At 45.5% G+C, this 25,336-nt stretch overlaps 1 protein-coding gene across 1 annotated transcript; it reads left to right on the forward strand.

Annotated features, from left to right (window-relative positions):
* Positions 1 to 9,152: 9,152 nt before the first annotated feature.
* On the forward strand, positions 9,153 to 24,981 carry REG4 (regenerating family member 4). Its single transcript, XM_045816784.1, has 6 exons — positions 9,153 to 9,289; positions 14,896 to 15,069; positions 17,971 to 18,068; positions 20,639 to 20,776; positions 22,764 to 22,869; positions 24,792 to 24,981. Exons 2-6 carry the CDS (start codon positions 15,003 to 15,005, stop codon positions 24,869 to 24,871), a joined length of 489 nt encoding a protein of 162 aa, XP_045672740.1. The 5' UTR covers positions 9,153 to 9,289; positions 14,896 to 15,002; the 3' UTR covers positions 24,872 to 24,981.
* Positions 24,982 to 25,336: the final 355 nt, after the last annotated feature.

Raw genomic sequence — 25,336 nt, forward strand, 5'->3', positions numbered from 1 at the left:
TACTGCAAGCCCCCTACTAATAAGTGGCAGAGCCTGGTGAGAATCTGAGCCCCCGACGCCAAGGCCTGGGCACCCACAGCTACGCTCACCTGCTTCCCTCCAAATCCGCTGTTGGACTTAGGAATGCCTCAGAAATGTTCCACTCCAGGGCCATTGTTTTAGAGGCGATAATGAGGCCCAGATAGGAATAGTGATTCACTCCTATGTGAATCCCCTTTTCATTAAGAAGAGAATTCTTAATTCTCTGGGTCATTTTCTTTGCGTAGTGTTTGACCCCATACTCTGGGGTCAGTTATAGCCCAGGCAATGAGTGCGGGGTCCCGCAGAAGGAAGGCCGGCTCGAGTGTGGTTGGCGGAGTCATAACACGGGCATGATAACTTACAGTTTTAATAGGAACACTTCACCTAAAATGTCATAGGGTGTGCTTGAGTGTGATATTGTCATGCTACAGAATTACATGCTTGTGATTTTGTAATAAAAAACAGGGGCGTTATTTGTGCCGACCCCGTATCTTACTCTTGAACTGAAAGGAAAGCAGTAAAAGGCTGTCAACACCAAGCGGTACCGAGGGTGTGGAGCACCTGGGACTCTCCCTCACTGCTGGGGAGAGTATAAAATGGTTCAAATGCTCTGGAAAACAGTTTGTCACTTTCAAACAAACTCGAACATACACCCATCCCACGACCCAGCAGTCTCCCGCAAGTCATGGAATGAAAACATACGTCCACCAAGAGACTCAGAATGCCCATAGCAGCTTTAGTCAGAGGCTGGAAATAGCCAACATGTCCATCAACCAAGAATGAGTAACTATAATAACAATCGGTGCTATATGCAGGCAATGAAATGCTACTCAGCGTGATAAAAGAATGAATTATTAATACAGGCAGCAACATGGAAGCGTGACAAAGACCTTATGGTCATCTTGACTTGATAGGGCATTGTCCCACACAGCGAAAGGTCGCTGGTTCGATTCTCGGTCAGGGCACAGGCCTAGGTCGTAGGTTTGGGCCCCCGTCGGGGCACATCTGAGAGGCTGCCCATCGATGTTTGCCCCTCACAGCAGTGTTCCCCCCCGCCTCCCTTCCCCTCTCTTAAATCAATCAATCAATGTTTTTTAAAACCTTATGTCAAGTGAGAACAATCCAGACATAACAGAGTACATATTATATGATTTCATTCAAATAAAGATTTTTAAAATTTTTTTTAAAGATTTATTTATTTATTTTTAGAGAGGGAAGGGAGGGAGAAAGAGAGAGAAAGAAACATCAGTGTGAGGTTGCTGGGGGCCGTGGCCTGCAACCCAGGCATGTGCCCTGGCTGGGAATCGAACCTGCGATGCTTTGGTTCGCAGCCCGCGCTCAATCCACTGAGCTATGCCAGCCAGGCAAATAAAGTTTTATAAAAAGGCAAAACTCATCCATGGTGTTAGGAGTCATAACAGTTGTTGCCTTGGTGGGGGGTTGAATGGGGGGCGGGAGGAAACTTTCTGGGATGATGGGAATGTTCCATATCTTGAGCTGGGTTATTGTCACACGGGTGTGTAGATTTGTCAAAATCCTTCAAGCTTATATTTAAGATGTGTGCATTTTATTCAATGTAAATTAAACCTAATAAAGTAATATCATCATAAAAATCTTTTAAAAATGCAAAACAAGAAATACTAGACAAGGACTTTGGCAACAAGGGAAATTACATTTTCATCTAGTCATTTTGAAGGTGTGATATGGTAAGTCCCCCCACTACCCCCCCCCCGCATGAGAAAGAAGTGTACAGTGGAAATAAAGTGACTTAAAGAGTGAGGAAAGGAAGGGAGGGAGCTAGTTAGGTATGGACTCTTCAGTTGCCATCTCTGTGGCATAATTTCCATTGTATGTCTTGAGCAAATCAGCTGATGCTTTCTAGCTGACAGAGCTTTCCACAAAGTAGATAACTGGGTTGTCCAGGATTCGTGGAGAAGGGGTGATTGCGCTATGCCACCTGTCCCCACATCAGGGCTGAGTGAGTGGACATACACTCTACGTCCTCCAGACAAGAGTTCCCCCACGGTTGTAAAAGTTAATGAGCACATCCTCGGTGACTCATTTCCTCTCTCCTGCTGATAGCACTCGTTCCAGGATCCTGGGTTGTTACAGGGTTTGCTTGCGGCAGTGGTCGTGATCAATGTCTTTGTCAAACATGAAAGCACAAAGTCCAAGACTGTAAAGATTTATATCCTGGGGTGATGAGGAGGAATGCTTCCATAGTTTTTTTTTTTTTTCAAATGAGTAGTTTATGCTGTTTTCTCAGGATTTAGAATTTTTTTAAAAGATTTTATTTATTTATTTATTTTTAGAGAGGGAAGAGAGGGAGAGAGAGAAAAACATCAATGTGCGGTTGCTGGAGGTCATGGCCTGCAACCCAGGCATGTACCCTGACTGGGAATCGAACCTGCGACACTTTGAAGGATTTAGAATTTTTAAAAATTTCATGGCTCATCATTCCATTATATAGCCACTTTAGATTTTTTCCCAGATCCCTCTACCAGACTTCATTTCCCACATTTTCCTAAAGCACGTTTCTCACACTGGCCATTCCACTAGGTGCTACCCGCCCCGCTGCCCCTGCCTGGCTGAAGGCCTTTTTGCCTGCCGATCTAGTAGTATTGAAATGTTTAAACATCCAGAAGATAATTGACCCTTTAAAAGACTTCCAATAGGCACCACCAGTAAAATAAGAACTGTTCATTAGTTAAATGAGTACTAAGTGACTTGCTACCACCCAAAGCTGGAGACAACTTATCCTTGACCTCAGATGAAGAAGTTATGGGAAGCACCAGTGTTTGACTCAAAATGAAGTTCACTGGTCATTCGAAGAAGGCCAAGATCACAGTCATCGGAGCTCCCGTCGGGGAAACTGGAGTCAGAAAGTATCCTGCAGACACAACAGATTTCTTCGTGAAATGTGACACGGTGTCCTCCTGGGCATCTAATTAAATGTAACTGAAATTCTAGTTCCACACCTTTCTGCCCCAAACTCCATCAAGTGCTCAGGACTCACTTCTCCAGCTTCCCTCTGTCTCTAAGCTTCCTTGCCAATGGGGACGATTTCTCTTTTCTTTCACATTTTCGTGTTTCTACAAAAAATCAGCTCCCATCTTCTGGGTCTGTCCTGTATGGAAGCCCCTGGCCACGTGGAGCACTGGTCAGTGCCAGCCCGGGCAGGAACCTGGGGAACCAAGGGATCCCCTCTGCCTGCATTAAAGGACAAGGACACCGCACTGCCCACGCGGCACTTCTGGGAGCCACCTCTGTCAATGTGCCCCCTCCCTCTCCCTTGTCCCCTCCCCACTCCCGTTGTTAGTAAACCTCTTCTCTTTTGAACTTGTTTTTTCTGCTCTTGATTTCTGCCCTGAAACGGGGCAAGAACCCCCATCTGTGACATGAGGAGTTGTGCGACACGGAAGGTTTATAGTAACCTGGACAGGACAAGAAGGTTATTAGCAAAAGCAAAGAAAGGATTGTCCCAGGGAAGGCCACCTGTCTTTGGAGGAAGGGACTGGCAGGGGTCTTACCAGGCAGGTGACCTCAGTTGTGTCCATCAGGAAATTCCAGCTTCAAGCTCCACTCCTGAGACTGAGGCAGTGCAGCTGCTGCTAAGTCTTGGTTTGCCGTCCTGGGCACAAGTGGCTGCACCTGGGGCCTGTGGGTCCTTATTTGTTTGTTTGTTTGTTTGTTTATTCATCCATTCATTTATTCATTTATGTATTAATAGAAGCTCACTGAATATTTATGAAAATATCTCAAGGGGCCTTATTTTATTTTCCATCAGAAAATTCACTTCATTGTCAGCACTTTCAACCACCCCCCTCTTTTCAGAAATGCGTCCCCCGTCTATGGAGACATAGCACTGTACGTGTTCGCACTTGCAGGGGTCTTTTCACGAATTCAGGTGGAATCACCACGTAGGCGAAGGTAGGGTGCTTCAAATGAAACCAGTTCAATTGGAGCATGAATTCTGCCAAGAGAGGAGAGAAAACATTCAGAGAGAGGCGAACGTCTTCTCAAAAAGAAAAAGAAGTGAGTGAAGCTTTCTTTTGCGGGCAGGGAAAAAGATACGCAGGAGCTTGCTTGTCCTCTGGAAGGAAACACCTGAGAAGGAAAAGGAACAGGTTTGGAAGCACCCCCTCTTTCTTAGGTTTTGGGTTCGCTTAGCGTTCAAACTTCCTGAGCATAAGGTTATAGAGATGAGGAAGTGGCATAGAGATCTGTTAGGAAGACAGGCAGGAAACAGAACTTACCATATTTTGCCATGTATAATGCGCACCCATGGTTTTGTGTGCATTGTACATGGGATTATCACACCCATTATTACACTCATGGTGTGCAATCAGTATGTATACTCATGGTCTGTACCCATGTATAATGAGCATCCTTATTTTTCCCTCAAATTTTGGGCAAAAGTTGCACATTATACATGGTAAAATGCGGGAAAGTACAAGTGTGCGGTAGGTGCACAGAGGAGGGGCGTCTTTCCGTCAGAGAGTGGGATATGGACAGGCTTCCAAAAGCAGGTTGCCAACCAGACCAAGCTGAGTGACGGAAGCTCCCGCAGGATGGGGACCAGATGGGTCCTCTTTAACTTTTTCTTACCTCTCCTTCTCTTCCCCACCTCACCCACACCCACAGTTCTTGCACTTAAGAGTATTAATGTAAGGATGTCCAAATGTAGAGACTTTCATAAGAATTTATTTGAGTCAAACTGCCAGGAAGGAAGATCTCAAACGTCCCGGAGAATGACAGTTTTACATTTCTTGTTATGCTTTGGAGATTAAGGAGGGAAGGTAAGAAAGATTACATGGGCCCTGGCTGGTGTGGCTCAGTGGACTGAGCTCCGGCCAGTGAACCAAAGGGTTGCCAGTTTGGTTCCCAGTCAGGGCACGTGCCTGAGTTGCAGGCCAGGTTCACAGCAGGGGGCACGCGAGAGGCAACCAACATTGATGTTTCTCTCCCTCTCTTTTTTCCTCCTTTTCCCTCTGTCTGAAAATAAATAAAATATTAAAAAAAAAACAAGAAAGAAAGATTACATGGAAGTGGTAGAAAGCAAGGTGTGGATTGGATTATAGGACAGTTAACATGGTTAAGTGCTCTTGAGGGTGGATAGCTTATTTCAAAGGTGTGTTGACTTATCTGTACAAAAACACCAGGACAGGGCTGGTTTAAGGCAAAGATAAAACTTTTACTGAAGAGGTTATATGCCTTGTGAGTGAGTACCCACCATGACCTGTCCAGTTAAAAATTTATTATCAAATCTCCTTATGAGATCACTTTCCATAGAACCCTGTTTTCATCCACAATAGCATTTAACATTTATTGAATTAGTTAATGAAAAGGTGAATAAACATGACCAATCAAAGAAGAGCACTGCAAAAAGAAGAATGGCACACACACACACAAAAGTCATGGGGACATGACCTTGCATGGGGCATTCCAGGAAATAGCAACATGTGGTGCAGAGGGAGCACAAATCTGAGCGGATGGAGGGTCAGGGCAGGCGGCCAGAGTCCCAGAAGGGGGCTAAGACTGGGGAGGTCTTCCTGCCGTGCGTAAGTTTGGATGGGGGTGGGGCTCCATTTCAGTATTTCATCACAGATGTTACAACATCAAGTTTGCAATATACAAATGGTACTCTGGAAATACATATACTCATTAAATTTTTCTAATGGAATCTAAATTTAATCAGCATCACATGTTAGCACATTTTAACTTTGTTCCAAATTCTCTCCCACTCCAGCAATTATTGTCTGGTATTTTAGTTCTGGCTTATATTTTAAAAATTAAATAAAGTCACTATTCATCTTATTCTAAATATCATTATAATTATTTTTTACAGCCAACACATATTTCTTTATTGTATTACATTCTTTTCTTCAATGGTCATTTTAATTTTTGCTAAAGGATATGTTTGAGCTGTAATTTCAATAAGTGTCTGTGGACAATAACTTTTCTAAGTCTTTACAATGTTAATGTGTGTTTATTTCATGCTTACCCTTAGTGATTGGCTGAATATAGAATTCTAGGTTGAAAAATCTGGTTCCCTTCATACTACCTAGAAAAAAACAACCCACTAATGAAACCAAGAGCAGCTTCTTTGAAACTAAGCAAAATTGATGAATCTTTAACCAGATTCCCCAAGAAAAAAGAGGACCCAAATAAATCAAACCAGAAATGAAAGAGGAGAATTAACAACTGATACCACAGAAATAACAAAGGAGTGTAAGAAAGTAGTATGAACAATTATATGTCAACAAATTAGACAATCTGGAACAAATGGTAAATTTCCAAAGATATATAATCTCCCAAGACTAAACCAAGACAAAACAAAAAATCTGAACAAACCACTACTAACAAAATCAAGTAAATGATTAAAAAACTCCCAACAAAAGTCTTGGAAAAGAAAAAGTTGTTTCCCTTTACATTTTAAAGATAGTTTAAAGTTGCCTGAGTTCCATTTTTTAAAAAGATTTTATATATTCATTTTTTAGAGAGAGGAGAAGGGAGGGAGAAAGAAAGGGAGAGAAACATCGGTCGGCTGCCTCCCCTACGTGCCCCAACTGGAGAACAAACCTGCAGCCCAGGGGTTTGCCCTGACCGGGAATCGAACCAGTGGCCTTTTGCTTTGTGGAACAACACCCAACCAAGTGAGCCACGCTGGGCAGGGCCTGAGTTCCATCTTTATTTCTCCAGTGCAGTGTGCTACTCTGCTCCTTGTGGTTTTGTAGGTAATTGTGTTGATTTTGTGATTTTAGGATTCTTTCTAAATTTCATGTAGAAATTATTTTAATAATTCCACTCAGTATTCGGTGGGCCTTTTCAATTCAGATATTTCTCCAATTAGCTATAGCCTTGCGTCCCAAACTTTGATGTGAGTTCTATCAATGCCCACCTCTGGTGCAAACCAGTGGGGATGTGACCCAAACGCAGGTCCGGCGGCCTGCCACTGCGAAAGCCAGTACTGGAGAGGCAGGTGCTGACGTAAGGGAACGTGGTGTATTTGCAGATGCCGGTCATGTAGAAAGAAGGTGGGGGACTCAGATCTCAAAGCCCATCTCCGCCTCTCAGTGGAGGCAGAGGCTTTTATCAGGAGGCAGAGGGGAACAGACAAGGAGATCAAGGGAGGGGGTGGAAAAGTTCTCTACGTGCAGACAAGCACAGTCCATTACGATAAGGCGAGTGATGGTCCAGTGTGCCACATCCTGGTTTAGCATCCTGGTTTAGTCGTCCCGGCTTCGCGCCGTCCTGACTTCAGTCACGTCATCCTGGCCCCGCGAATGGATGCAGGTCAGCCAGTCTCCCAGAGCTGGGCTGCTCAACAGTCAGAGCCTGTAATTTCTGAAGTTAGTTCCTAGGAGTCTTACACAAACATGTTGTTCACCCACAGGCCACATATTAGAGTCTGCACTTACAGAAACAATTCAAAAGAATGGTGGGGTGGGTTATAATTTCCCACCGTTACAATTCCCCGCTGTTACAGGGATTCACTAAAAGACCTCTTAAAGTCTTATGAGCATCTACTTCTCTTATCTAATGTCCTTTTTCCTCTCTCAACCCTAGACTTAAAATATTTATATAGTGGCCTGGAGATAGCAGAGTGAGAGTTAGGGGAGGGGGAGATTTATCTACATATTTGACCACATATTTGGTCAAAACTTTTCTCTCTTACATCTGGACTAGTGCTTTTGAACTGAAAAGCCTTGGAGCTCATATCTTTGTACTGTGCTGGGCTGTGAAGTAATGATGATTCTCACTCAGCCACCCAAAGGGGAAGGGGCTTGCATTTAATTGGCAGCAGAAGAAATAAAACTAGTCCAGTAATATCAAACACACACAGGAGTTAGGAAACTGAGGCTCAGAGAGGTTCGGGCGCATGCCCAATGTTACACAGTGAGTGGGTAAGAGCATTAGCACCTGAACCAAGACCCACTGGAAGCCAACCCCAGTGGTCTTTCTCCAGAGCATCACCAGAGTGGCAGAAGCTCTCTAAAACATCCTTTGTAAACCGTGGAAACATTACTTTCTCCTGTCCTGCCATGGATTTATACACAGGCTGCAGAAATCCAATGACAGCGGCTGAGGACACTGGGCTGGAAGTCAGGAAGCCTGACTTCTGAAGCCACGAGCCTGACTGCCTGTGCACTGAACCAGTCGTGGGGCTCCTCTGCGCCTCAGGGTCCTCGTAAGTAGAGCAAGTGGGACTTGATCACCAACACTGTTATCCTTTCCAGACTTGAAGTTCCAGTCTGTTGAGGTTCTAGTCTAGTTGAGGTTTGAATAACCTCTGATACCTACAACATAGTTAATCCTTTGCTTTCTTCACAAGAGAAGGGAATCTTGCTCCCCTTTCCAAATAAGCTATTTTTTAATAAGGCTGTGATTCTGCAAAGAGCGAGCTGGATTTAGAGTCAGACAGCCTGGGGTCAGCGACCAGCTCCACCAGGGACCAGCAACACGAGCCTGGGCAGGCTTGCTAATGCTCTCAGTATCGGGTTTCTTGGATGCGAACGAGGATGCGTGTCCTGCATTGCTCCCAGGGGTTCTGTTAAGATCTCATTTGATGACTTCGGTGAAAACACTTTGTTGTAAAACATTGTGTGTCAGTGTGAGCTATTTAGACACGATTGCCCCGTGTTAGGACAAGATTCAGGGCAGAACCGGGGGCATGCTGAGAAGGGTGGGGTGGTGCTGCAGAGAGAAAGTCTGTATGTCCTCCTCAGACTCACCACTCCATACATAGCTGACACCCTGCCCTGATGGCAAATCCTTTCTGCAGTGGTCCCCAGAGTTGAGGTGGGGCATCTTTCTAGAAAGGAAGGAGAAATAAAAGAAATCAACAAAGAGAAGGGGTAAAAGGAGAGACCAAAGGAAAAGTGAGTGAGTGGAGCAGCTGTAACCGATGACAGGGTATTGCCAGTTTTGTAACCTGGGGAGGGGAGGGGAGGGGAGGGGAGGGAGGGGAGGGGAGGGAGGGGGGGAGGGAGGGGAGGGAGGGGAGGGGAGGGGAGGGGGTGAAAAGCTTCTGTGTGTGAACAGGGAGAGGTTTGCATCTGTTGTCAGGTCATCTCTCATACGGTCTGCTCTGACTGTAGATAAGGTTTTATGGATGGGTTATTATTTGTACACAATGTTATTGCTCTATAATTTAAAAAAGGTCATACAATTTCTGAGGGAAGAAGATATAAGAACTCCGGAAACGGCCTGGGGTCTCTCTGGAGGCTGGAGAAGGCAGGACGCCAGAGCCTTGGATACCAACGAGGTAATCCTCCCTGCGGGTGAGGGCAGAGGGCTTTCTTTGAGTATCTGCTTTCCTTAGCTCTTAACTGGGCCAGACACAATATGCTGCAGCTCTAGTGATGGTAGGCACGCTTTGTGTCGCTGTTCTGTTTGGTTTGAATGACTGGTTTTCTCTCTTCCCTGATTCTAAAAAGCATCGGTCGCTTTGGTGTCAAATGGTGTTGGTTTGAATCCTGGCTCTGCTACACAGCAGCTGTGGAACTTTAGGAAAGTTACTTAATCTCAATGAACTTCAGTGTCATTGCGAGTGAAACAAGTTAACGATACCTGCCATGCAGCCCAGCTGTGAGAATTAAATTAGATGAGATAGGAGCGTTCAGTGGACACCAGTCCTGTAACATTCGTTGACAGACGATTCGAAGAGATGCTGTAACTCCCGCCCCGCAGACAGTTGGCTTGACAGAGAAATTCTGACTGTTTGTGTTTTGAGAGGGTTTCAGGACACTGAAGATTCCTCCATCGCTCTTGGAGGCGAAGTTTGTCAGAGGAGTGCAGGGTTAATGCAGCGGTTCAGAACGGGTGGAGGTCATCACCGCCCCCCATGCTCTTCACCCTTTTGTTTCTTCATTAACACTGTCCAGATGTTCACAGGGACAGGAATATGGAACCAATCTTTAATTTTTTCAGGAAAGTTTCCATTTCAATATGTATATGTTCCATCATTCCCTTTAAGCACTCTATTATTTGAGAGTTAGAATGTGCATCCTGATTTTTGGATCACAAAAAAAATGCTTAAATGAGATTCAATGAATTTCCCATCTTAATAATTATTTGGGGAAAGATCTTGGACCCAACCCCATGCTTACACTAAAATAAATGCCAAGTGGAAAAAAATAAAGGAGAATGTGGGTGGATATGTGGGTGGTGATGGCCAGTTTTTTTCCTGATAAAAATTTCAAAACGTATAAAGGAGAAAATAGATATGACAATATATGAAATGTTCAGCATAGCAAAAAAAAAAGATAAATAGGAGAAAAGCAAACTGGGAAATATTCGTAGTAATATACAAATGACAATAAATGTTCAAAGGAAGTCTTCACAAATTCCTAAGGAAAAAATAAACAATCAAACAGAATACCACACAAAGCTGCAAGCAAAAGTTTACAAAAGAAACATTAAAAGGTAGGCATTATATAAAGACATGTTCAACTTCATTAGCATTTTTAAATGCTAACAAAAACCATGAGGTTTTTCTCTAGTAGACCAAAATTAGGAAGAAAAATGGGCAAATTAGGCATGCATTGATGGTTTGGGGAAGCGGCGTTCCTGGGCGCCGTTACTGGCACAGGCACCGCAGCCCAGCGGGAGGGCATCTGAGCCGCGGGGAACCACGTGGCAGTGACCGAGCTCCGTGAAGTTGAAACCCTGTGTGTGTGAGTTTGCACTCAAGAAAGAATCACAACTACGTAAAAATTATGTGAGTGAAAAAGTCTTCTTACAATCAATGTGTTTCTGAGAAAGAAAACCAGGTTACAGGACTATATGACTCCAGTTATGTAAAATCACACCCCCCCCCACCCCACACACACAAGTATGTATAGAAAGATGTCTTTAAGCAAGTCACTGAATTATTTCTCTCTGGGAGATGGGGTTCACTTCCTGTTTTCTGGTTTTTCATTGGTCATTTAATAATTCACATACTGTCTGACGATGGAAAAAGATAACAGTTATTTTCTTTGTTATTATTACTATAAAATTAAGTTTTATTGTTAAGATAAATGGTAAATCATGATTGCTCAAGTTTCCATATTTTTTGTGTTTTATCTGGAATAAATAATTGCCATGTTTATTAATTTTGTTCATTTTAAGTACATATAATCCCCAGATGCCCTAACAGTTTTGTAAAATAATCTGCATTATTGTTTTATACACAGTCAAATGCGCTAGACCACCCATAAAGTGCAAATGTAACGGCTTAGTACCCAGCATTGTTGGTTGTGTAGCCGTAACCCTTCCTCACTTTCCCTGTTATTAGTGCAAGCCTGGTGTTCATTCGGTGCAACAAAATGTAGCTTTAAAAATGTATTTACTAGTCTTCCTTGCAGCAACAAAATACTAGCAAGCCAATTTCATTAACATATTACAAAGATTATACACCATAACCAGAAGGACTTTATTATTAGAATGTAAGGGTGGCTCATTAAGTGAAAACTGATTAATATAATGCAACACATTAAAAATGAAGGAAAAAATATGATTATTTCACTTGATGCAGGAGAAGCATTTGACAAGATCTAACACCCTTGTTATAGTAAAAAACTAGGATAGAAGGGTACTATCTCAACATAATAAAAGCCATAAATAGGAGCTTCTGGCCAAGACGGAGGCGTAGGTAGAAATACTTCTCTTCCTCGCACAACCAAAAGAAGGATAACAACCAATTTAAAAGCAAAAAACTACCAGAACTTCTAGAAAACTGAATTGTATGGAAGTCTGACAACCAAGGAATTAAAGAAGAAACATTCATCCAGACTGTAGGAGGGGTGGAGAGGACGTGTGGCAAGGCGGCTGGTGGACCAGGAGGGTGAGGCAGTGTCTAGTGGACATGGAAGTCCCACATTCGTGTGCAGATAAACTGGGAGGAACAACTGGGGAGTGAGACAGACTGCTCAACCCAGGGCTCCTGCATAAGAAAATAAACCTTCAAAAGCTCTGGCTGTAAAAATTTGTGGAGGTTTTGGCAGGGGTAGAAATGCCCAGCCTCACAGAAGAGTTTGTTGGAGAGGCCCACGGGGTCCTAGAATGTACACACACCCACCCACTCAGGAATCAGCACCAGAAGACCACAGTTTGCTTGTGGATAGCAGGGGAAGTGACTGAAAGCTAGGTGAGTACCAAGCAAGCAGCAATGTTCCCTTTCTGACCCCTTCCCCACAGACAGTGCCACAATGCAGTGAAGTGGGTTGCCCCACCCTGGCAAATTCCTAAGGTTCTGCCCCTTACAACATAACAAGTGCACCAAGAAAAGAAATATGACCCAAATGAAAGAACAGATCAAAACTCCAGAAAAAGAACTAAGCAACGAGGAGCTAGCCAACCTATCAGATGCAGAGTTCAAAACACTGGTAATCAGGATGCTCACAAAAATGATTGAGTACAGATTCAAAATAGAGGAAGAAATGAAGGCATGAAAAGTGAAATAAAGAAAAATATACAGGGAACCAACAATGAAAGGAAGGAAACCAGGACTCAGATCAACAACTTGGAACAAAAGGATGAAATAAACATTTGACCAGAACAGAATGAAAAAACAAGAATTCAAGAAAATGAGGAGAGGGTTAAGAACCTCTGGGAGAACTTTAAATGTCTCAACATCTGAACCACAGGTGTGCCAGAAGGAGAAGAGAAAGATCAAGAAATTGAAAACTTACTTGAAAAAATAATGAAAGAAAACTTCCCCAATCTGGTGAAGGAACTAGACATACAAGTTCAGGAAGCTCAGAGAATCCCAAAGAAGTTGGACCCAAAGAGGAGCACACCAAGACACATCATAATTAAATTACCCAAGAATAAAAATAAGGAAAAATCTTAAAGCAGCAAGAGAAAAAGAGACAGTTACCTACAAAGACAATCAGCTGATTTCTCCAAAGAAACCTCACAGGCAAGAAGGGGCCGGAAAAAAGTATTCAAAGTCATTAAAGGCAAGGACCTAGGTCCAAGATTACTCTATCCAGCAAAGTTATCATTTAGATTGGAAGGGCAGATAAAGTGCTTCCCAGATAAGGTCAAGTTAAAGGAGTTCATCATCACCAAGCCCTTATTATATGAAATATTAAAGAGAATTATCTAAGAAAAAGAAGAAGATCGAAACTATGAACAGTAAAATGACAACAAACTCACAACTACCAACAACTGAACCTAAAACAAAAACAAAAATAAACTAAGAAAACAACTAGAACAGGGACAGAATCACAGAAATGAAGATCACATGGAGGGTTATCAGTGGGGAGGGGGGGGAGAATGGAGGGAAAGGTACAGGGAATAAGGAACATAAATGGTACATACAAAATAGACAGGGGGAGGTTAAGAATAGTATGGGAAATGGAGAAGCCAAAAGAAATTAATGTACGACCCATGGACATGAACTAAGGGGGGTGGGAATGCTGGAGGGAAGGGGTGTACTGGCAAGGCAGAGGGGAATAAGGAGAGAAAGAAATGGGACAACTGTAACAGCATGATCAATAAAGTATACTTAAAAAAATAAAAGCTGTAAATAAAAACCCACAAGTGAACATCATACTCAATTGTGAAACACTGAAAGCTTTTCTTCTAAGATTAGAAACAAAGCAAAAATGTCTGTTTTTACCATTTCTATTTAACATGGAACTTGAAGTTCTAGCTGGAGCAATGAGAGGGGGATCAAATGCAATCAAATTGGAAGAGAAAAAGTAAAATTATCTCTGCTGTCAGGTCATATACTTTTATATGTAGAAAATTCTAAAGACTACACACACACAGAGAAAAGAAAACTATTAAACTAGTAAATGAAATCACCAAAGTAGCAGGATACAAAATCAACCAGAAAAAGCATTGCATTTCTTTACACTACCAATGACAAGTCTATTTACAATAGCATAATGAAAAGAATAAAATACTTAGGATTTAATTTTTTTTAAACAAATCTTTTTTAAAATATTTTATTTATTTATTTTTAGGGAGGGAAGGGAGGGAGTGGGGGAGAGAGAGAGAGACAGAGAGAGAGAGAGATATCAATGTGCAGTTGCTGGGGGCTATGGCCTGCAACCCAGGAATATACCCTGGCTGGGAATCAAACCTGGGACACTTTGGTTCCCAGCCCGCGCTCAATCCACTGAGCTATGCCAGCCAGGGCTTAGGGTTTAATTTAACCAAGGAGGTAGAAGACTTGTACAGCAAAAACTACAAACCATTGCTGAAAGGAAGGCCTTCTTCTTTATATCTTTATGGAGGGGTTATATCTTTAACAGGAAACAAACTTTCCCCCTAATTCCCAGTAGACACCTGTTTATATCTCCTTGGGCAGACTGTTCATGGACAGTATTTGCTGCAAATTATTTTCTTTTTTAAAAAATGTGGTTATCATTTAAGTATAAAAGGATTGAGCTGAAGTCAGAAAATCTGGTTGTAGCTGCGTGATAATGAGCAAATGACTTCAGATCCATCAACCTCAGGTTTTCTCCTCTGTAAAATGTGAGTATTAGACCACATATTCACTTTTGAATCTAACATCAAATAATTCACTGTTGGGACTGACGCGATTGACTTGGCTAAAGGAAGCCCATTGCCGCCTCATCTGTGAGAAATCTTGCCTCTGACGCCCTCTGCCGGCCCTTCTGAGAATGGCAGGGGCCAGCTTTCCACAACATACCAAATGCCACCATTTGGTCACTTTTAAACCATTCAGACTTACAGTTAGGTCCTGAACACTGGCCCAGAGACCTTGCAGGTGAGAACACCTCATAACTTAAAATGCCCAATCTCCTAAATACTGAGTTTGAGATTCCCTTCCTTGGTTAAGCCAGAAAAATATTTTTTTCTCCCCTTGGCATCTAAATTCCTGGTTTGTCTCACCAGTGCAAATGTGTTCAGATTGCAGATCTAGGTGAATCCAGGAGCTTCAAGCAAACGCTGACGAGGGCTCTGAGATCCTCTCAGAGACGTTTCTGAAGCACGCCTGTCCCCAGGGCAAGAGGAAGATGGCCGCCAAAAGCGCGTGGCTGCTCCTACTGCTCAGCTGTGCAGCCAGCACCCGAGTCCTGGGGGGTGAGTACCAGCCACTCAGCTGGAACTGAGCCCACAGCCAGTGTTCGTGCAACTCGCACGGCGCAGCGAGCCTCCCTCGCCCCGAGTACTTAGGCACTTCAGGAAATAGGTGTTAGAGGCAGGAATGAAAGACAACGTGACACGGTTATTTTTTAAAAAGCCAGAAATTTCGAATCAAACAATTCCAACTTCGTATGTTTGTGAGCCATAGTTGAATCATCAACTACATGTAGATTATAATGATCATTTTAGTTTATTGTGAAAGGTAGAGATAATGTGTTTACAGTACCTGACACCTCGCTGTCAGTAAATGAGAGCTATAATCAGAACTACCAGTGTTTATACATTGTTTTCCTATGTGGACATACAGGGGATTTTGGTTGGAAAAATAGCTCCTACACAGGTGTAGACCCAGCACCACACATAACGTAACATGTTAACAAAGTGGGGAGAACCCTAGAATCCACCAGGGCAGAAAACAGGAAGAAAACTGCGTGAGTGAGCTAAATCTAATTATCAGCGAATACCTGAAGTGGGAGGAAATGAAATGTGGGCTCATCTGGTGTAACTCCACTGTCCTCTTGATGAGGGGGGTAGAGACCTGCCCCAGGTCACTCTGTAAGACTATGGGGTGCTCTGGCTGCTGGTCCTGGGTGCCTCGGCGTCTCCAGTGGCCTCGCTGGGCATTGCCCGTGGAGGGTAAGTGAGGAAACCGAGGCCGAGCCGCACTTCTGTGGAGAAGAGGGCCTCCTGAGGGTGTGCAGTGCTGTACGTGGCCTGGCACCTCCCCCAGAGGGGGGTCGATTGGAAGGGAACACAAAGACAAGCAGGGCTCTTTGGGCATCATGTGGGTGGCTGTGAAGTCTGTGGTCCAGCCCCCAGCTCTCTCAACCGTCTACAGCTGCTCGGGACCTGGACCCTCCGACACCTCCTCTGAGCCTGCTGGAGTGTGAGAGACTCTGGCCGGCTCCTCCTGCAAGCTGCTTTCCACTGGTCAAGTAGTTCCTGTTGTCCTGCTTCTGGCTTCCCTAAGGCAGCTAGAAATGTGCCTGAGCTGCATCCTGGGGCGTGAGCTACAAGCCCCCTCCCCAACTCAGGGATTTCACCCAACTTCTCCAGTTTCTCTCCTGGAGAAGGTGAAGCCAGACCCCTGGTCCATCCATCCATCCCTTTTTTACAGATCTTCCTGCCAGCTGCACGAAGACTTTCTTCTTATTCTTACTGTCTTGGGAGAAACTCTCGTGACACATCCTGTGTATTCCTTGCGTTGTGGCTTATGGGAAAGTCTAATCTTGCCTTTAAGGGGAGTGTGGGGAACTGAGAAGTACACTTTCTCTGCCCCCGAGACTCGACAGTCAAGACCAGTACCCTGTTGTCTTGGCAGTGATTTCTTTGTCCTGGTCCTCAGCAGCCCTCGCCTAAAACAACTCACTCAGTGTGTGGACAGAGGAAGAACAATGATTTGTGGACAATAAAACACACCATCCAGTGACCATCTGCAAACATATTACACTGACTATGATGATGATATGATTATTTTAATAGCTACAATTGGTTAAATAGCTATTTATTGAATAATTACTACACACCAGCTCTATGCTAATCACTGTCCGTGCGTTATCCCATTTAATCCTCCCAAAAATCCCGCAAGGAAGGTATATATTGTCAGTCCACTGTGCAAACAAGAAAACTAAAGGTAGAAGAGGTTAACTCATGTCCCCAAGGACACATCCAGAAGCGGTGGAGTAAACAGACTGTTAGCAGTCCAGGCAGTGTGCTAGCAGCCGAAGGCTCAACCCTGCATGCAGCGGCAGGAGCTCTAGCCCCACGAGAGGTGGGGCCGGGGCCCTAGGCTGCTGGAGGAACGCTAGCTCGCTCCCAGGTCCCACCTCCCCTCCCTCTAAGTGACCTCTGCAGGTCCCTTCGCCTCTTTGAAACGGCTTTCTTATCTGTGTGCAGAAGGGATGTACCAGTGCATCTCCATCTCTCAGGAAGGTTCTGGTCATTGGACAAGGCAATCCGAATGACTCAGTGACGTGGCCCTGTCACCAATCGCATTGCAGAAGAGCTTCGCTGCCCCCACCCCACCCCGCCCCAGTCATGCTGCCTTGGGCTAGACACTGACTCTCCTTCCCTTTCACCACACTTGCCTGGCAGATACCCTCCACTCCAGGCGAGCGAGTGCGTGTTCTTCCTGCGCCCACCTTGCACATTCCTGCCTCTATCCCTCTGCTCAGCCGCCCCCTTTGCCTGGCGCGTCCCCCTCCTGGGGACTGACTCAGAGCCCACCTGTTCTCAAGCATCAGCCAAGTTGCTGTTTCACCTGTCCTGTGTCTTCCTGGACAAAACAAAACAAAACAAAAAACAACACTCCCTTTGTGTGATGCCTAAAACTACCAGTGTATGCACCTCACACATCTTGTGATGCCTGGAGTGATAGCTGTTTGATCCAAAACCAGTGTGGGGTTGTGCCTGTTGCTGAGCAGGTCCGTTCAATTCTGCATTCCCCGAGTGGGGGAATGACCGCAGGGTGGGCGTGGGACCCACCGGGCCCACTGTGAGGTAGGCCTGAGCCAAAACCCCACTGGTCAGCCCATCACTGCAAGCCCCTGCTCCAACACTCCTGGCATTAGAATCTATTCAGAGCCAGTGCCCAGAAACCCCCAACGGATGGTGGTGTTTTCCTGGTGCATGGTTACCCTGGTAAAAGGCCATAGTTTCCTCCCAGAAAGGCTAGGATACACACATCCAGTATGACGTGTTTGTGGCATTGGAGGGTCCTGTCTCAAGGACGCCCAGCCTCCCCTTCAGCCAAGGGATCCCGGCCTGTAAACTGGACCAAGTGCGGAAATGAATTGTTTTCACCGTCATAACTTGTCATTGCCTTCGGTTTATGTGCAGATGTCATCCTGCTGCACAACTGTCCTACTGGGTGGTTTTACCACAAACTCAGTTGCTACGGATACTTCCAGAAGCTGAGGAACTGGTCTGATGCTGAGGTAAGAAATGTGGCCTGTGAGTGGCCTGGCTTCTCCAAAGCAAGGGGCCGCCCTGAGCTCTGGGTCGAGTTTGACTCAGAATCAAGGACCCTGCTTGGCACCCTGAGAAGTCATCCAGATGGGGAAACAGAGAGAAGAGGGTTGAGTGTTCTGGTCACTCATTTTTTTTTGAGCATTGATGGAGCTCTGTGCCCAGACCCTTGATGGGCTGCAAAGATGTAAGGATGAACAAGAAGCAGCCCCTACCCTCCAGGAGATCACTGTCAGTAAGAAAGACAGACAGGCGTCGATCTGCAGAGGATGAGAAGCTGAGGAGCTTACAGAAAGAATAACTGGATTGTAGCAGGAGGTTCACCTGAAAGACAGCCAGGGCGTGGCCAGGCCTGGAGCACCCACTTCAGAGCCCTGACGGAAAGTGAGGCAGGAAGAGGCAGAGCTTTGTAGTCTGCACAGCCCAACGGTACTGGTGCACCATTGTTGTTTCCCCCCACCGAGCCTCGGTCTAAAAGATACCCAAAGAGCCAGGCTAACTGAGTCACCTGTGAGGCACATGGGGAATCCGTGCTGCTGCCTCTCTGGATTGTGGCTGCTTAACAGAAGTGACTGTGGGGGCGCCTCATGGGGAAAATATGGGGTGATCTGGGTCCAGAGTGGCCCCAGAACCCCTGGTATAAGCAACTCAGCAATGATGAAACCCTTACGGTGAGATGGCCACTGAGGATACAAGATTTCTCTGGCCTTAAAAAGCACAGAATGAATGCAAGATTGTGACATTTAAACAGAAAATTCCAGTGCAGTGTGAGCATATGTGACCTCCCAGGATTCCAGTAAGAGTAACTAGCAAACCCAGGGAAGTCAGCCTGAACCCAGCACTTTCCTGAGCTGATGTGAACTAAACTAACAAGGTCCAGTGAAAGAAAAAGAGCTCACAGAGAGGGATGGACTTTCTCCTCCTCAGTGTGTGGGAAGCAACTTGAGGAAATACATCTTGGGCGGGCATGTGTATGTAAGCCTGTCCCTGGAGATTCCGGCACTAATTCTGCCAAAACAAGGAGGAAGCTCTCTGGGGACGTGGGAGTCCCGTAGACCCGAGTTTAAGTCACAGCTGATGCCCATTAGTCACAGATGTACCACACCTCACAGGATTTCTTGCCGTGAAATGGGACAACACTGCCCTGGCCGCTGTGGCTCTGTAGGTGGGGCATCATCCAGAAGGTTGCAAGTTCAATCCCAGGTTGGGGAGTATGGAAGGCAACTGATTGATGTTTCTCTGTCAATTGATTTTTTTTCCTCTCTCTCTCAAAAAGCAATGAAAAAAAATGTCCTCAGGTGAGGATTAAAAAAATGGGATAACACTTTTACCCCTTGGGGTTGTCAGGGGGATTTATTAAAATAACTTGCCAAAAGTCTATGGCATATGGTAGATGCTTAATTCAGGTTTTTGAGGGGAAAAAAAAACAAAGGTCCCCAGAATTGATACCAAGCTTTGGCAGAGTTAACCATACAGGACCAGAGGACAGAGAAGGTTCTGGACACCGTGTTGCTGCAGCTCCTTGACTCCTTGCCATTGTTGATGGCTGATCTTAGTTCTTGAGACTCCTGGGACCTGACCAAGAAGCCAGTGAGAAGGTTATAGGTAGACCTGATCTCGGACTCCAGAGGCGGAGGTCTAAGTCCTGTTCCAGCTTCGTCACGACCAAGTGTGAACTTGGAGGGAAAATATCACTTCAACGCTTCGAGCCCATTTCCTCTTCCGTCCCAGGAATTTCTGTGCCGGGTGCACACCTGAATGCCGACTGGTAGTCCGGCTTCCACGTCTCACATACTTGAAAGTCAGATGAAATTCCCAGTAGGAAGGCATTTTGGAATTGTAAAGTGGTGGCAAGGTGAGCACTGAATTGTCATCCAACAGTAACCACAGCTAGTCCCAAGCACGATCCTAAAGGCACGCATTGGAGTAGCAACCACAGCCAATCCGTGTCATTATTAAAGTTTTACCACATCAGCAGATCCCATAACACAACTCCGAAAGAGCATAAAATAAAGCGTGTATCTCTATAAAATACATATCTACAAAATGTTTCATTGGACAGTAAGTTTCTGGTTAGAGAATAGCACATTTTACAATCAGTGATTTCTTAGATTTATTTGAAATGCAGTATTATAATGCGTAACTATAACCACAGTATCCTCCTAACAACCCCTGTGCGGCGGCCATTATTATTTTCTCCACTTACAGTCGAGGAAACCGGGCCGCAGGGAGGTGGGGCGACTTACCAAGGTCACACGCAGTAAGGAGGGGCAAGACCAGGAGCCCGGGCATCTCCGTGGACCCTAAAGCTCACGCCCTTGCCTGGAGGTGCCTCTGCCTCTGAGACAGGACGCTGGTGACAGTGTGTGCACTCCCGTGGTGACAGGAAGGACAGGAAGTCTCCCGTGGGGTTAGGTCCCTACTTCCGGCGGAGGCGGGGCTCTGTGCGTGCAGGAGGCCAGGCACACCCGGGTCCTCGGGTGAGGGCTGTGCTCCCACGCCTCCAGGCATCCCTACGGCCACTTCTCCTTGCCCACAGCTCGAGTGCCAGTCCTTCGGAAGCGGAGCCCACCTGGCGTCCATACAGGATTCGAGGGAAGCCGAAGTCATAGCAAAGGTCATACGCAGCTACCAAAGGAACCTGCCCGTGTGGATCGGCCTGCACGACCCACAGAAGGTAAACCCAGGCTCGGTTCAGCAGTGCCCCCTGGGGGCAGCCCGAGACACAGCCCCTCCCTGGGCACTGGCCGCCTCGCCTCCTGACCCGGGGCACACGTAGCGGGTCTTCTTCGGTTGCCTGCCTCCCACTGAGAGAGAGGGCAAGGCCTCAAGGTCAAGTCCAGCTCTGGCTCTCAGTGGAGAATACAACATCCAGTGGCATCATTTAGTAGGGCTTTTATCTAATTCAAGTCCTCCCAAATCTTAGAGCACAAAACTGTCGGTTTTATAGAGTCTTCAATAAAACGTGTGTGTTAAGTATGCACGGGTACATACGTACATATTAACACACACGCAGGCCTGTTATGGGACCTAGCCTAATGAAGTCTCCGTTAGAGCTTGGCTTACAGTTGAAAACTTCCAGCTAAGCTTTTTCCTAGATGCTGTTATGTTTCTGGCGCTATCCTTAACTTTTCGCATACACCCTCATTTTCCTCTCCGCCAGCACCCCTCCGGAAGGCGTGGCGCGTGAGGCCTTGGGCTGGTTGCCGAGGTCTCTGAGGGTCTGCAGTGCCCGGGTGCTCGGCGGGGCTTCTGCAGCTGCCCCAGACAAACACGCGGCGCACAGGACGGCACACCGGGCTGCTTCTTGATCGACCTCTGCCACAGATGTCACAAATATTTTTTACAATTAAGTTTCCATTTTTATGTATTTATACTACTATCAACCAGAGCTCTCCCATTCAGAGACCAAATAAATGTTTACACTCTTTCCACTGGGTAGTTTTTGTAATTTAATTTTTTAAATTAAATTACAAAATTTAAATTATGACTCCCATTTATATTTATGACTGAGGAAAGTAAGTGACAAATAAGCATTCTAAAAAATGTTACAATGGCCCTGGCCAATGTGGCTCAGTTAGTTTGAGTATGGTCCCGTAAACCAAGTGGTGGCAGGTTCTATTCCAGGTCAAGGCACATACCCAGGTTGCGGGTTCAATCCCCAGTCAGAGTGCATACAAACGGCAACCAATCAATATTTTTCTCTCTCATCAGCGTTTCTCTCTCTCTCTCTTTTTCTCTACCCTCCTGTCTCTCTAATAGCAATTAAAAAAATGTCATTGAGCCCTGGCTGATGTGGCTCACTAGATTGAGTGCTAGCCTGTGAACCAAAAAGTCACCAGTTTGATCCCCAGTCAGGGCACATGCCTGGGTTGCAGGCCAGGTCCACACTTTGGGGCATGAAAGAGTCAACCACACATTGATGTTTCTCTCCCTTTCTTTCTCCCTCCCTTCCCCTCACTGTAAAAAGAAAGAAAATCTTTAAAAAATAATGTCCTCAGGTGAGGATTTTAAAAAGTGTGCAATGTCTCTAGTTGTAACAGAAATGCAAATTAGCAGGACATAATGTGACCTATGTTATCAAACTCTTGCTTTGTCTTAATAAATAATATTTTTAAGGCTATGGAGAAATTGCGCAGCAGGTGGGGATGTAAATCCCTCCACATGAGCTGTTTTGGAAGGCAGTCTGGTAACGCACATCAATACCTCCAGCTATTCACGCCCTGTGACCATTCATTCTATTTCTGGGATCCTATCCTAGGAAAATAATTTTAGGTACAGAAACAACTTTATGAACAAAGTTGTGTATAGCACTACTATTGGTAATAATTGTAAGTTGAAAACTATATAAACATCAATCCGTAGGGAAATTATTAAGGTAAATTATGGTACATCCTTACTATTAAAAAATGTTTAAGAAGCAAGGTACAAAGTTGAATATATATTTTAAAGATCACCACATTTTTAGTACAATAAAAGTATTGTGAGAGACAGAAATGTTTACACCAGAAATAAATGCATCAAGAGATTAGTAGTGTTTACAGAGTGACTTTCTATTTTTCCTTCTCACACGTTCCTGTGCTTTCCCAGTTTTTACAATCAAAAGTAGGTTGAAAAGGGGCTCAGGTGGGGTGGCTGACCCTGGCGTGTCCTCTGTCTTGCAGAATCAGCAGTGGCGGTGGGCCGATGGCACCGAATTTTCATTCAAAACCTGGTCTGGCAAGTCCGGGGGTGCGAGCAAGCACTGTGCGGAAATAAGCTCCAAAGACGGTGAGTCCGAAGGCAGCACCCTCACCTCTGCCCTTTTGCTGTCAGGCACAAAAACGGACACTTGTCCCCCACCCCCCATTTCACACAAGCAATTCTTCTGTCCTACAGGACAGTGGCCTTGTCACAAACACTGTACACCATCCTCTGTTGTTTGTGACCATTTCACAATCTGCCACTGTATCCGCTGTTCAGTTATTTACTTAACATTTTCTTCATATCCACTCACTTTAATTCCTAAATACATTTATTTTAAAATCCTATTTAATACCATGGTGCCGGGGTGGGGTGAGATGTGTCACACTGCAGGAAACCCAGGCTACAGGGAGCACATATGGGTGACTCTTCTCTGGCTTCTTTATGGTGAGGGTCCCCAGGAGCCCAGAAACCTCATCCTGGCCTGGGTTCTTCCCTCTCATTGGTTTCCCTGAGCTCCACCTCCAGAACCCAGTGCCCAGAGCCTCAGCTGCAGGCTGCATGCGGCACTGGAGCCTCCTCATTTCCCTTGCGTGCCTTTCCTTCATTCTTGGCTTTGTGTGCTGATACACTAGAGTTTTTGACCTTGGCACTAGGACATTTGGACATAGTACTATTTGTCCCCTACACGGTAGGTTTAGTGTACCCTGACTTCATTTGGTGGATGCCAGAAGCACCCGCATGTGCACACACACACACACAAACAGGTTGTTACAATTGGAAAGGTCTCCAGACATTGCTAAGTGTCCCCTTGGGGAACAAAATCACTCCCACTTGAGAAACACAGCCAGTAAGCAATATGTAAGGTCTCAGATGTAAAACAAGAACACAGAAGAGCAAAGATGAAAAGGAGACTTGATGCCAAAGAGCACATCCCAGTGGGGAGACATGCTGTTACAGCCTCACCAGGACTCCCCTCCGAGGCAAAGAGCGGGCCTGGGATGGCCTGGGCTGAGGACTGGAGGACTGGGGCTCAGGTAGAAAGGGACGTGGAGCAGGGTTAACTTGCGTCTGAGGAATAAAATGCACAAAAAAGAGCGAGGAAGCTTTCTAACAGCAAAGGATGAATGGTGGACGTGAAAAAACAAACTCCGATACCAGATCCTGGAAGATCCTCAGACATAAGAGCGCTTTATCACAGAAGAAGGAAGGACTTGCACAGACTGATGAGCTCTGGTTAAAGTCACAGGGCAGCTCAGATGAAAGGAAACAAGCAAGACCTGTAGGTAGAAGCTACCCAAATGTGGATTTTTAAAATCTGAACTAAGGGGGGAAAATTGAACAATAAGCACTGTTCAAAATGTAACAGGCTACCCCAGGGAGTAGTGAGACACTTGTCACTGGAGTTAACCAAGCAAAAGTGAACATTGTAGTTGCTACTACAGTTGCAGCCTTAGAAGTGTGAGAAGAGAGGCCCAATGGCACACAAGAATCTACTGGGGAACATTTTAAAAATATAAATTCCAGGGATCACTGGGCCTACAACATCAGAATCTCTAGGGCGGGAGGCCAGACCAGCTGGAGGGAAGTAGTGGACCAGATGCCTCCCGCAGTCCCTCCTGGGAATCCGACATTTCAGCTGGACAAAGTTCTCAGGCAAAGGTCTTTCCCATCAACCCATGTTCACAGTCAAGTGCCTGTTGTCCTCCAGAGTAAACCAGGTCTTCCCTTCCAGATTCCTTCACTGATTGGATGATTTTCCACATTATAGTGGTTAATGGGCTGTACTCAAAGTCTACTGATTGAAATGCTACTCACATTTTTAAAAATACCTTCACGGCAACATCTAGACTGGTATTTGAGCAAATCATGGCACCATGTCCTAGCCAAGTCAACACGAAAAATTCACCATCCCACCTTACTTCTGCTTTCAAGCAAAACACCCAGAAAATGCTGCTAAGCTCAGTATAGAATCGATGCATCAAAATGTTTGTTTCTTTTCTTAACAGATTTCTTAACTTGGGATAGCAATGAATGCAACCAGCACCAACACTTCCTGTGCAAGTATCAACCCACGTACCAACTGTAGAGCAAGAATGGAGATTCCCACCAGCCCTTTGCACAAGCCCCTTTCTCTCCCTTCTCGGCCAAACTGGCCATGTCTGATCATTGGCTCAGAGAGTAAACGCAGTACCTAAGGCTGGTGAGGTTCTTACTGCGCTGACTTTGTCAGGCTCAGAGGCAGAGACCTCAACACTGATGCAGGAGTGAGTTCTAGCTCCCCATGTTCACCCCACAATTGCTGTCCTTTATATTCTTCTTTCCCCCTCCCCACTTCCATTTGGCTCGAGCAGACTAGGAGCGCACATCCGCCCTGGTGAAAGAGTTGGGTGTTTGGCCATCAAGGATACAGGTTTGAAGAAGAGAGGAAGAAACCAGGCAAAGGCCTCTAGCCCCCTCTGCTTCTACACCCCGCTGTCCTCTCTCTGTTGCCCACATCCTCCTCAGCCACGCGTCTATTTTTCCTTCGGCCACGGGCCCACCCACCAGTAGG

This window comes from Phyllostomus hastatus, unplaced genomic scaffold, assembly GCF_019186645.2.
Source record: "Phyllostomus hastatus isolate PE091 unplaced genomic scaffold, TTU_PhHast_1.1 phas_scaffold_216, whole genome shotgun sequence".
Taxonomy (NCBI): domain Eukaryota; kingdom Metazoa; phylum Chordata; class Mammalia; order Chiroptera; family Phyllostomidae; genus Phyllostomus; species Phyllostomus hastatus.

Bases quoted from the DNA above. Each gene is read 5' to 3' on its own strand.
- REG4 (XM_045816784.1), top strand. From the start codon at position 15,003: ATGGCCGCCAAAAGCGCGTGGCTGCTCCTACTGCTCAGCTGTGCAGCC. The intron at 18,069-20,638 runs GTAAGAAATGTG...CCTTGCCCACAG, and splicing joins GGAACTGGTCTGATGCTGAG to CTCGAGTGCCAGTCCTTCGG. The intron at 20,777-22,763 runs GTAAACCCAGGC...TCTGTCTTGCAG, and splicing joins GCCTGCACGACCCACAGAAG to AATCAGCAGTGGCGGTGGGC.